Consider the following 12,206-nt stretch of genomic DNA (forward strand, 5'->3'; position numbering starts at 1 on the left):
TCATTGTGGCACAGAAGGAGGTTATTCAGCCCATCGGGTCCATGCTGACTCTCTGTGGAGCAATCCAGTCAGTCCCATTCCCCCACTCTATCCCCATAACCCTGCAAATTTATTTCCCTCATGTGCCCATCCAATTTTATTTAGAAATTATTGATTGTCTACACTTCCATCATACTTTGGCACCAGATCACCTTAACAAAGTGGTTACTTCATTATTGAAAAAGTTGTTACACCCTCATTTCTACTTTTCATCGTGTCAAAACTTTCCACCACACAGGTCACCCAATGGCTTGTAACTTCTGGATATTTGCATTTAACTGCACTTATGTATTTGTCTGAAGTTGCTATCTGATTTGCACATAAATAACGGTGAATCACAGAATCACAAAATCACAGAATTGTTACAGCACAGACGGAATCCATTCGGCCCATCATGTCTGCAATGGCTCTCTGAGTGACCAGTTCACTTCATGCCATTCCCCCACCTTCTCGCTATAACCTTGTACATTCTTCCTTTTCAGGTAACTATCTAATTCCCTTTTGAATGCCTCAATAGAATCATAGAATCGTTACAGCACGGAAGAAGGCCATTCGACCCATCATGTCCATGCCGGTCCTCCTAAGGAGTGATTCACATACTGCCACCCTCCCGCCCTCTCCCCATGTCCTTGCACATCTCTCCTCTTTAGATATTTAAAATATATAGAAAATGTAGAAAAATTTACAGCACAGAAGGAGGCCACTCTGCCCATCGAGTCTGTGCACGCCAGAAAAACAAACCCACAATATATATAAGTGATTTGGATATGGGGACCAAATGTAATTTTTCCAAATTTTCTGATGACATGGGCGGCGCAGTGGTTAGCACCGCAGCCTCACAGCTCCAGTGACCCGGGTTCGATTCTGGGTACTGCCTGTGCGGAGTTTGCAAGTTCTCCCTGTGTCTGCGTGGGTTTTCGCCGGGTGCGTCGATTTCCTCCCACATCCAAAGACTTGCAGGTGATAGGTAAATTGGCCGTTGTAAATTGCCCCTAGTGTAGGGAGGTGATAGGGAATATGGGATTACTGTAGGGTTAGTATAAATGGGTGGTTGTTGGTCAGCACAGACTCGGTGGGCCGAAGGGCCTGTTTCTGTGCTGTTTCTCTAAATAAATAAAAAATAAAATAATACTAGGTGGGAATGTGAGTTGTGAGGAGGATGCAAGGAGGTTTCAAGGGGACCTGGACAGGCTAAGTGATTGGGCAAGAACATGGCAGATGGAATATAATGTGAATAAGAATGAGGTGATCTGCTTTGGTAGAAACAGTGGCAGCACAGTGGCGCAGTGGTTAGCACCGCAGCCTCACAGCTCCAGCGACCCGGGTTCAATTCCGGCTACTGCCTGTGTGGAGTTTGCAAGTTCTCCCTGTGTCTGCGTGGGTTTCCTCCGGGTGCTCCGGTTTCCTCCCACATGCCAAAAGACTTGCAGGTTGATAGGTTAATTGGCCATTATAAATTGCCCCTAGTATAGGTAGGTGGTAGGGAAATATAGGGACAGGTGGGGATGTGGTAGGAATATGGGATTAGTGCAGGATTAGTATAAATGGGTGGTTGATGGTCGGCACAGACTCGGTGGGCCGAAGGGCCTGTTTCAGTGCTGTATCTCTAAACTAAACTAAACTAAACCTAGCTTAATCTCGCATTCCAACATTTGGTCCATAGCCCTCCAGGTTATAGCACTTCAGGTGCATATCCAAACACCTTTCAAATGAGTTGAGGGTTACTGCCTCTATCACCTTTCAGGCAATGAGTTCCAGACACCCACCACACTCTGGGTGAAAACATTTTTCCTCGTCTCCCCTCTAATCCTTCTACCAATCACTTTAAATCTATGCCCCCTAGTCACTGACCCCTTTGCTAAGCAAAATAGCTCCTTCCCATCCACTCTATCCAGGCCCCTCACAATCTTGTACACCTCAATCAGATCTCCCCTCAGCCTTCTCTGTTCCATGGAGAATAACCCCAGCCTATCCAATCTTTCCTCATAGCTGCAATTTTCCAGCCCTGGCAACATCCTTTATAAATCTCCTTTGTACCCTATCTACTGCAATTACATCTTTTTTGCAATGAGGTGACCAGAACTGCACACAGTACTCAAGTTTTGGCCTAATTAATAATTAATTAATTATATCACTCCAGCATAACCTCCTAATTCTATGCCTCAGCTAAAAAGGAAAGTATTCCTTAAGCCTTCTTAACCACCTTGTCAACCCGTCCTGGCACTTCCAGGGATCTGTGGACTTACACTCCAACGTCCCTCACTTCCTCCACACCTCTCAGTATCCTTCTATTTATTGTGTATTCATTTGCCTTGTTTGACCTCCCTAAATGCATAACCTCACACCTGTCCAGCCTGAATTACATTTACCACTTTTCTGCCCACCTGCCCAGTCCATTGATATCTTCCTGCAATCTATAGCTTCACTCTTCATTATCAACCACGCAGCCAATTTTTGTGTCGTCTGCAAACTTCTTGATCATATTTACCACCAAAAGCAGGGGACCCAGTACTGAGCCCTGCAGAACCCCACTAGATCAGCCTTCCCGTCGCAAAAACGTCAACCATCACCCTTTGTTTCCTGCAACTGAGTCAACTTTGTATCTAGCTTGCTACATTCCCCTGGATCTCATGGGCTTTTTTTTAACCAGTCTGCCATGCAGGACATTGTCAAAAGCATTGCTAAAATCCATGTAGACCACATCAACTGCACTACCCACATCAATCCTCTGTTCTGTCCTCAAAAAATTCAATCAAGTTGGTCAGTCAAGATCTTCCCTTAACAAATCCATGCTGACTGTCCTTGATTACTCTGTGCCTTCCTAAGTGACAGTTTATCCTGTCTCTCAAAATTGATTTTAATAATGTTCCCACTACTGAGGTTAGACTGACTAGCCTGTAGTTATTCAGTCTGTCCCTCGCTCCCTTTTTAAACAAAGGTACAATGTTAGAAGTTCTCCAATCCTCCGGAACCACACCTGTATCCAGTGAGGACTGGAAAATGATGATCAGAGCATCCGCTATTTCCTCTCTTGCTTCTTTTAACAGCCTGGGGTACATTTCATTTGCTCTGCTGATTTATCCACTTTCAAGGATGCTAATTCCCTTAATACTTCCTCTCTTCCAACATTTATTACATCCAATATTTCACATTCCTCCTCATTAACTACAATGCCTGCATTGTCCCCCTCTTTTGTGAAGACAGACACAGAGTATTCATTAAGAACCATACTCACATTTGCCGCCCCTACACATAGGGTACCTTTTTGGTCTTTTATGTGTCCTACTCTTTCCTTAATTATTCTCAATCTTAATGTATTGATTAAAAATTCTTTGGATTCACCTTCATTTTGTTTGCCAATATTCTTTCATGTCTTCTCTTTGCTTTCCTAATTTCTTTTTTGATTTCACCCTCCACTTTCTATATTCCTCTTGGTTTTCTGTAGTGTTGAGTTCTCGGTGTCTGACATAAGCTTTCCTTTCTGCCTTATCTTACCCTGTAAGCTCCTTAACATTTATGGGGCTCTAGATTTGGCCGCCTCACCCTTTTTCTTTATGGGAACATGTTTACCCTGAGCCCCTTGAATCTCCCCTTTGAATGCCTCCCAATGTTCTGACACTGATTTACCTTCAAGTAGCTCTTTCCAGTCCACTTCGCTAAATCAATCCTCAGTTTAGTAAAACTCAGTTTAGTTCTGAAGAAGGGTCTCTGACCTGAAACGTTAACTCTGCTTCTCTCTGTACAGATGCTGCCAGACCTGAGTATTTCCAGCATTTCTTGTTTTTATCTCAGTTTAGTAAAATTGGCCTCGTCCCAATTGAGAACTCTGACTCCTGTTCTATCTTTATCCTTTTCCATGTTAAAACTGACTGAATTATGATCACTACCACCAAAATGCTCTCCCGCTGCCACTCCTTCTACCTTCCCATCTTCATTTCCTAAAACTAAGTCTAAAACCGTGCCCTCTCTTGTTGGACTTGCTACATGCTGGGCAAAAAGTTTTCCCGAATGCACTTAAAGATTTCTGCTCCCTCAATTCCTTTTACACTAAAACTATCCCAGTTAATATTGGGGTAGTTAGTATCCCCTACTATTACTGCCCTGTTGTTTTTGTACTCCTCAGAGATTTGCCTACATATTTGCTCTTCTATCTCCCTCTGATTGTTTGGGGGTCTATAGTACACTCCCAGTCGTTGTCACAGACCCCTTTTTGTTCCTTAGCTCAATCCGTATGGTCTCATTTGATGATCCTCCTAACATATCATCCCTCCTCAAAGTTGTAATTGATTCTTCAACCAAAATTACCACACGGCCTCCTTTCTCATCACTGTCTCTATCGTGTCAGTAAACCCTGTAACCAGGAACATTGGGCTGCCATTCCCATCCTCTGTGCTTCTTCCCAGTGGTGTTCAACATAGAGGAGTAAGAAATCATCAGCTGAGGGAGGTCTTTTGACGCATTTGCTTCTTCGACCAAATACTTTAAATCTGTGCCCTCTCATTCTCTATCCTTTCACGAATGGGAACAGTTTCTCTCTGTCTGCTGTGTCCAGACCATTCATGATTTTGAATACCTCTATCAAATCTCCTCTTGGCTTACTTTTCAAGGAAAACAATCCCAACTTCTCCAATCTATCTTCATAACTGAAGTTCCTCATCCCTGGAATCATTCTTGTGAATCTTTCCTGCACCCTCTCTAATGCCTTCACATCCTTCCTAAAGTGTGTTCGCCAGAACTGGACAAAATACTCCAGCTGAAGCCAAAATAGTAGCTTATACAAGTTCAACATAACTTCTTTGCTATTGTACTCTATGCCCCTATTAATAAATTTTTTTTTTAAAAAGCTAGTCTGATGATGGCCATGAAACCATTGTCGATTGTTGTAAAACCCATCTGGTTCACTAGTGTCCTTTTAGGGGAGGAAATCTGCTGTCCTTACCTGGTCTGGTCTACATGTGACTCCAGACCCACAGCAATGTGGTTGACTCTTAAATGCCCTCTGAAATGGCCTAGCAAGCCACTCAGTTGCATCTAACCGCTACAAAGTCAATAAAAAGGAACGAAACCGGACGGACCACCCGGCATTGACCAAGGCACCGGAAACGACAACGGCAAACCCAGTCCTGTCGACCCTGCAAGGTCCTCCTTACTAACATCTGGGAGCTTGTGCCAAAGTTGGGAGAGCTGTCCCACAGTCTAGTCAAGCAACAGCCTGACATAATCATACTCACGGAATCATACATGACAGACAATGTCCCAGACACTGCTATCATCATGCCCGGAAATGTACTGTCCCACTGGCAGGGCAGACTTAGCAGAGGTGGCGGCACAGTGGTATACAGTAGGGAGGAAGTTGTTCTGGGAGTCCTCAACATTGACTCTGGACCCTATGAAGTCTCATGGCATCAGATCAAACATGGAAAGGAAACCTCCTGCTGATTACCACCTACCACCCTCCCTCAGCTGATGAGTCAGTACTCCTCCATGTTGAACAGGGCGGCACAGTGGTTAGCACCGCAGCCTCACAGCTCCAGTGACCTGGGTTCAGTTCTGGGTCCTGCTTGTGCGGAGTTTGCAAGTTCTCCCTGTGACCGCATGGGTTTCCACTGGGTGCTCCGGTTTCGTCCCACAGCCAAAGACTTGCAGGTTGATAGGTAAATTTGCCATTATAAATTTCCCCTAGTGTAGGTAGGTGGTAGGAGAATGGTGGAGATGTGGCAGGGAATATGGGATTAATGTAGGATTAGTATAAAGGGGTGGTTGTTGGTCGGCACAGACTCGGTGGGCCGAAGGCCTCTTTCAGTGCTCTGTCTCTAAATAAATAAATAAACAGCACTTGGCGGAAGCACTGAGAGTGGTGAGGGCACAGAATGCACTCTGGGTGGGGGACTTCAATGTCCATCACCAAGGGTGGCTCGGGAGCACCACTACTGACCGAGCTGGCCAAGTCCGAAAGGACATAGCTGCTAGACTGGGCATGCAGCAGGTAGTGAGAGAACCAACAAGAAGGGTAAGCATACTTGACCTCGTACTCACCAATCCGCCTTCCGCAGATGCATCTGTCCAAGACAGCATTGGTAGGAATGACCACTGCACAGTCGTTGTGGAGACAAAGTCCCGCCTTCCCATTGAGGATGCCCTCCATCGTGTTGTGTGGCACTACCACTGTGCTAAATGGGATAGATTTCGAACAGATCCAGCAATGAGGCGCTGTGGGCCATCAGCAGCAGCAGAATTGTACTCAACCACAATCTGTAACCTCATGGCCCGACATATCCCCCACTCTACCATTACCATCAAGCCAGGAGACCAACCCTAGTTCAATGAAGAGTGCAGGAGGGCATGCCAGGATCAGCACCAGGCATATCTCAAAATGAGATGTCAACCTGGTGAAGCTACAACACAGGACTATCTGCGTGCCAAACTGCGTAAGCAGCATGCGATAGACAGAGCTAAGCGATCCCATAAGCAACGGATCAGATCTAAGCTCTGCAGTCCTGCCACATCCAGCTGTGAATGGTGGTGGACAATTAAACAACTAACTAGAGGAGGTGGCTCCACAAATATCCCCATCCTCAATGATGGGGGAGTCCAGCACATCAGTGCGAAAGATAAGGCTGAAACATTTGCAACAACCTTCAGCCAGAAGTGCCTAGTTGATGATCCATCTCGGCCTCAACCTGAAGTCCCCAGCATCACAAATGCCAGACTTCAGCCAATTCAATTCACTCCGCGTGATATCGAGAAACGACTGATGGCACTGGATACTATAAAGGCTATGGGTCCCGACAATATTCCGGCAATAGTACCGAAGACCTGTGCTCCAGAACTTGTGGCCAGCGACGCCCACATCCCATGAATGAATAAAAAATAAAGCCCTGGATGCTGTATGCTTTATTAACTGATCTCTCAACCTGTCCTGCCACCTTCAATATGCACATATACACAGGTCCCTCTGCTCCTGCACCCCCTTTAGAATTGTCCCCTTTATTTTATATTGTCTCTCCATGTTCCTCCTACCAAAATGTATCACTTCACATTTCTCTGTATTGAACTTCATCTGCCACTTGTCTGCCCATTCCACCAACTTGTCTATGTCCTTTTGAAGTTCTGCACTATTCTCCTCACAGTTCACAATGCTTCCAAGTTTTGTATCATCCGCAAACATTGAAATTGTGCCCAGTACACCAAGGTCTAAGTCATTAATATATATCAGGAAAAGCAAGGGTCCCAACAGTGACCCCTGGAGAACTCCAATACAAACCTTCCTCCAGCCAGAAAAGTTCCATTAACCACTACTCTGTTTCCTCTCACTCAGCCAATTTTGTAACCATGTTGCTATCGTCCCTTTTATTCCATGAGCTATAACTTTGGTCACTAGTGTGTTGTGTGGCACTGTATCATATGCCTTCTGGAAGTCCATGCACACCACATCAGCAGCATTGCCCTATTCAATCCTCTCAGTTACCCCTTCAAAAAACTCCAGCAAGTTAGTTAAACATGATTTTTTACTTAACAAATTCATGCTGGCTTTCTTTAACCTGTATTTGTCCATGTGACTATTAATTTTGTCCCGAATTATTGTTTCTGGAAGTTTCCCCACCACCGAAGTTAAACTGACTGGGATGTAGTTGCTGGGCTTACCTTTACATCCTTTTTTGAACAAGGGTGTAAAACTTGCAATTCTCCAGTCCTCTGGCACCAGCCCCAAGTTGAAGGAAGACTGGAAAATAATGGCCAGTGCCTCTGCAATTTCCACCCTCACTTCCCTCAGTATCCTTGGATGCATCTCATCCGGTCCTCGTGCTTTATCAACTTTAAGTATAGACAGCCTATCTACTACCTCCTTAACAATTTTAAATACTTCTAGTGTATTAATTACTCCTCTTTCACCATGGCCTGGGTTGCCTTTTCTTCCTTGGTAAAGTCAGATGCTAAGTATTCATTTAGCTCCTCAGCTATACCCACAGCCTCCAATGCATAAATCCCCCTTTTGGTCCCTAATCGGTTCTTCTCTGCCTTTTACCATTGTCCCCTAAAAAGTTTTTCTAGTGATATTTAATCCACTTGGATTCCCAAGAATCAGGTTCAGCAGTGCCTTCTTTCTCATTGGACTGGAAACGTACTACTGTAGAAAATTTTCTTGAACACTCTTGCCTCTCTCTACTCTTTACACTACTACTATCCCAGTTGATGTTTGGGTAATTAAAGTCCCCCATTATAACTACTCTATAATTCTTGCACCTCTCTGTAATTTCCTTGAAAATCTGTTCCTCTACATCCTTTCCACTAGTGGGTGGCCTACAGACAACACCGAGCATGTAATTGCACTTATTTTGTTCCTTAGCTCTAGCCAAATAGGATGTCCCAGAGGGGTCAAGGATAGAATCTTTCTCTTAAGCACTGTAATGCTCACCTTAATCAACACCGCCTCTCCTCCCCCTCTTTCTTCCTTTCCTATCTTTCCTGAACACCTTGTATCCAGGACTATTTAACACCCAGTCCTGCCTTTCTTTGAGCCAGGTCTCTGTTATAGCCCCAACATTATATTCCCACATGTCAATCTGCACATGTGATTCACCAATTTTATTAACCACATTCCGTGCATTCACATACATGCACATTAACCCTGATTTAGACTTTATTACTTCCTCCCTTACTCTGCCCCCACCTAATAACTTCTCTAGAGCTATCTATCTCTCCAGTATTCTATGCATCTTGTTGAACTGTCTAACACTCTCATCTTATGCACCTTATTCCTCTTTGCTGTTAGCCTCACTTCTATTTTTACAGTAAATTCTGGCCCAACAAGACTTCAAGTTTAGGAAAGTGATCGTATATTTGGTTAATTTTAAACACCCACCAGCTAATTTCTGGAAAGAATATAGTAGTAGCAGAAATTTTCACTGTCTGAATACTGAGAGCCAGTGAGATGTTCATCAATTGACCATTTATCATTTCAGAGAATCATAATTTACTTAAATAAAGGAGATCATGGATTTGACAATGAAGAAATGGACATGAAAATGATTTTCCGAGCTTTTGGCCCAGATTTTAAGAGTGCTTACCTGGCAGAGCCTTTTGACAGTGTTCATATATATCCTTTGATGTGCAAGGTATTAGGAATCAAGTCTGAACCTAACAATGGATCGTTGATATTTACTGATGGGATGTTGGTAGATTCATTCAGTTATACAGGTATTGAGTGAGTTCTTTCTGTATACATCAGTCGGTTTCTTTGACATTTATTTGCAGCCTGTTACATTCAAACGAAGATACATTAGCTACTTTCAATTGCCTGCTGGTTAATACATTTTAAAATGTCAATCATGCTGTTATTTGACAACAGTTATGGAAATTAATAACCTCAACCATGTAACTACTAACAGTGCTATACATTGTAGATTTCCATTCTATATATATATTGCAATTAGATTGATTGTTAAATCCATCCTGTAAAAGATAATTAATTAATCAGTATGCATTTAGGCATTCTGCCGGACAACCATATAAGATATATATTACTTCAGGAATTCCTCAGGGTAGTATCCTAGGCCCAACCATCTTCAGCTGCTTCATCAATGACCTTCTCTTCAACATCAGAAGAGGAGACATTTGCTGATGATTGCAGAGTGCTCAGTACCATTCACAACTCCTCAGATACTGAAGCTGTCATGTCTGCATGCAGCAAGACCTGGACTACATAGGTGGCTAGTAACATTTGCGACACACAAGTGCCAAGTAATGACTGTCTCTTGTTGAAGACAATCAACCCCTTTGACATTCAGCAGTGCTACCATCACTGAATTCCATGCACAGGGGGTTACCATTGACCAGAAACCTGTCCAGTCATATACAACATGCTGAGAGGGGAAGTGAAGAGCAAAATAAGATTGGCAGAGAGAGAATTTGAGAATAGAATAGCAATTAACATAAAAGGGAACCCAAATATATTCTACCAGCATGTAAATAGTAAGCAGGTAGTAGGTTGGAGCCTATTACGGACAAAGAAGGTGATATATGTTTAGAGGCACAGAGCAAGGCTAGAATACTTAATGAGTACTTTGTATCTGTGTTTAGTAAGGAAGAGAATGCTGACAAAATATCAGTAGAAGCAGAGATTATAGAGGTAATAGATGGGGTGAAAACTGATAGGCAGGATGTACTGGAAAGTCTGGTAGACTGGTAAGGGAAGTGGGGGTGGAGATAGTGGAAGGGTTTGCCATAATCTTACAATCTTCCCTTGATATGGGGGAGGTGCCAGAGGCTTGGAAAGTGGCAAATATGAATCCTTATTCAAGAAAGGGTGTAAGCACATAGCTAGTAACGACAGGCCGGTCAGTTTTTAGAAACAATAATCAGGGAACAAATTAACAGGCACTTGGAGAGGTTTGAGTTAATTAAGAAGGGCCAGCATGGATTTGTAAAAAGCAGATCATGTTTTACTAATCTAACTGTACTTTTTGATGAAGTAACAGAGAAGGCTGGTGAAGAGAATGCAATGTGTGTTGTCTATATGTATTTTAAGAAAGCATTTGACAAAGTACCACATAAAAGGCTGGTTTACAGATTGAGGCTCATGGAATAGGAGAGTCAGTGTCAGCTTGGATAAAAAATTGGCTTAAGCACAAAAAAAGCAGAATCGTGATAAATGGTTGTTTTTCAGACGGGAGGTTGCTTTTTTTTGATCTATACATAAATGACTTGTATATTGGACTTCAGAGTAAAATTTCAAAATTTGCCAATGATACCAAACTTGGAGATGTGGCAAACAGTGAGGATGATATCAAGCGACTGCAACCGGATATAGATAGGCTAGCAGAATGAGCAGACATGTTGGAGATGAAATTTAATACAGAGAAATGTGAGGTGATGCATTTTGGCAGAAGGAATAGGGAGAGGCAATATAGACTAAATGGCACAGTTCCAATGAACATGCAGAGCAGAAAGACCTGGAGGTGCATGTGCATAGATCTTTGAAAGTGGCAGGACATATTGAGGGAGTAGTTAGCCAAGCATAGGGATTTTGGACTTCATAAATAGAGGTATTCAGTACCAAAGCAGGGAAGTTATGGTGAACCTTTATAAAGCTCTGGTTAGGCCACAACTGGAGTATGCGTGCAATTCTGGTCACCACACTTCAAGAGGGGGCAGAGGAGATTTACCAGAATGGGTCCAGGGATGGGGGGTTTAAGCTACGAGGTTAGGTTAGAGAATCTAGGATTGTTCTCCTTGGAGAATAGATTATAACAGGTTTAGATAAGGTAGATGAAGAAAACCTGTTTCCATGAGCCGATCATAGGGGACACAAATTTATGGTTTTGGGCAGGAAATACAGGGGGATGTGAGGAAGACTTTTTTGATGCTGTGAGTGGTAATGACCTATAACTTGCTGCCTACCAGGGTGGTGGAAGTAGAGATGATTTCAAGAAGAAATTGGATGGACACTTGAAAGAAATCAATTTGCAGGACGACGAGAGAGTGGAATTAGACTAACAGGTTTGCTCTACAGAGCCGGCATAGACTCGATGGGCCAAATGGCCTCCTTCTGTGCCGTAATGATTCTATGGCTCTATATACCTGGATGCCCAAATCTTTGAACCTCGACTGTTTTTAGTTTTTCACCATTGAGCATATAACCTGTTCTATTCTTTTTAGGTCAAAAGTAGCTTTCCCCACATTTGCCACACTGAAATTCATTTGCCACAGCTTAGTCCATTCACTTAATCTACTAACAACTCTTTTTAATTTTATGCTTCCATCTAGTTTTTTTTTTAGAGATACAGCACTGAAACAGGCCCTTCGGCCCACCGAGTCTGTGCCGACCATCAACCACCCATTTATACTAATCCTACACTAATCCCATATTCCTACCACATCCCCACCTGTCCCTATATTTCCCTACCACCTACCTATACTAGTGACAATTTATAATGGCCAATTTACCTACCAACCTGCAAGTCTTTGGCATGTGGGAGGAAACCGGAGCACCCGGAGGAAACCCACGCAGACACAGGGAGAACTTGCAAACCCCACACAGGCAGTACCCAGAATTGAACCCGGGTCCCTGGAGCTGTGAGGCTGCGGTGCTAACCACTGCACCACTGTGCCGCCCATCTACACTGCTTACAATGCCACCTAACTTTATCATTGTAAACTTGGTTATG

At 43.4% G+C, this 12,206-nt stretch overlaps 1 protein-coding gene across 1 annotated transcript in view; it reads left to right on the plus strand.

Moving 5' to 3' along the window:
- The window catches only part of zgc:153896 (uncharacterized protein LOC569930 homolog), a 54,025-nt gene extending 43,159 nt beyond the window's left edge, over positions 1 to 10,866 (plus strand). The window contains exons 4-6 of the mRNA XM_068056898.1: positions 9,003 to 9,237; positions 10,512 to 10,582; positions 10,762 to 10,866. Coding sequence (XP_067912999.1) covers positions 9,003 to 9,237; positions 10,512 to 10,582; positions 10,762 to 10,866 — 411 coding nt within the window. The remainder of the gene's footprint in view (positions 1 to 9,002; positions 9,238 to 10,511; positions 10,583 to 10,761) is intronic.
- The last annotated feature ends 1,340 nt before the right edge of the window (positions 10,867 to 12,206 follow it).

Source organism: Heterodontus francisci, chromosome 24, assembly GCF_036365525.1.
Source record: "Heterodontus francisci isolate sHetFra1 chromosome 24, sHetFra1.hap1, whole genome shotgun sequence".
Lineage (NCBI taxonomy): Eukaryota > Metazoa > Chordata > Chondrichthyes > Heterodontiformes > Heterodontidae > Heterodontus > Heterodontus francisci.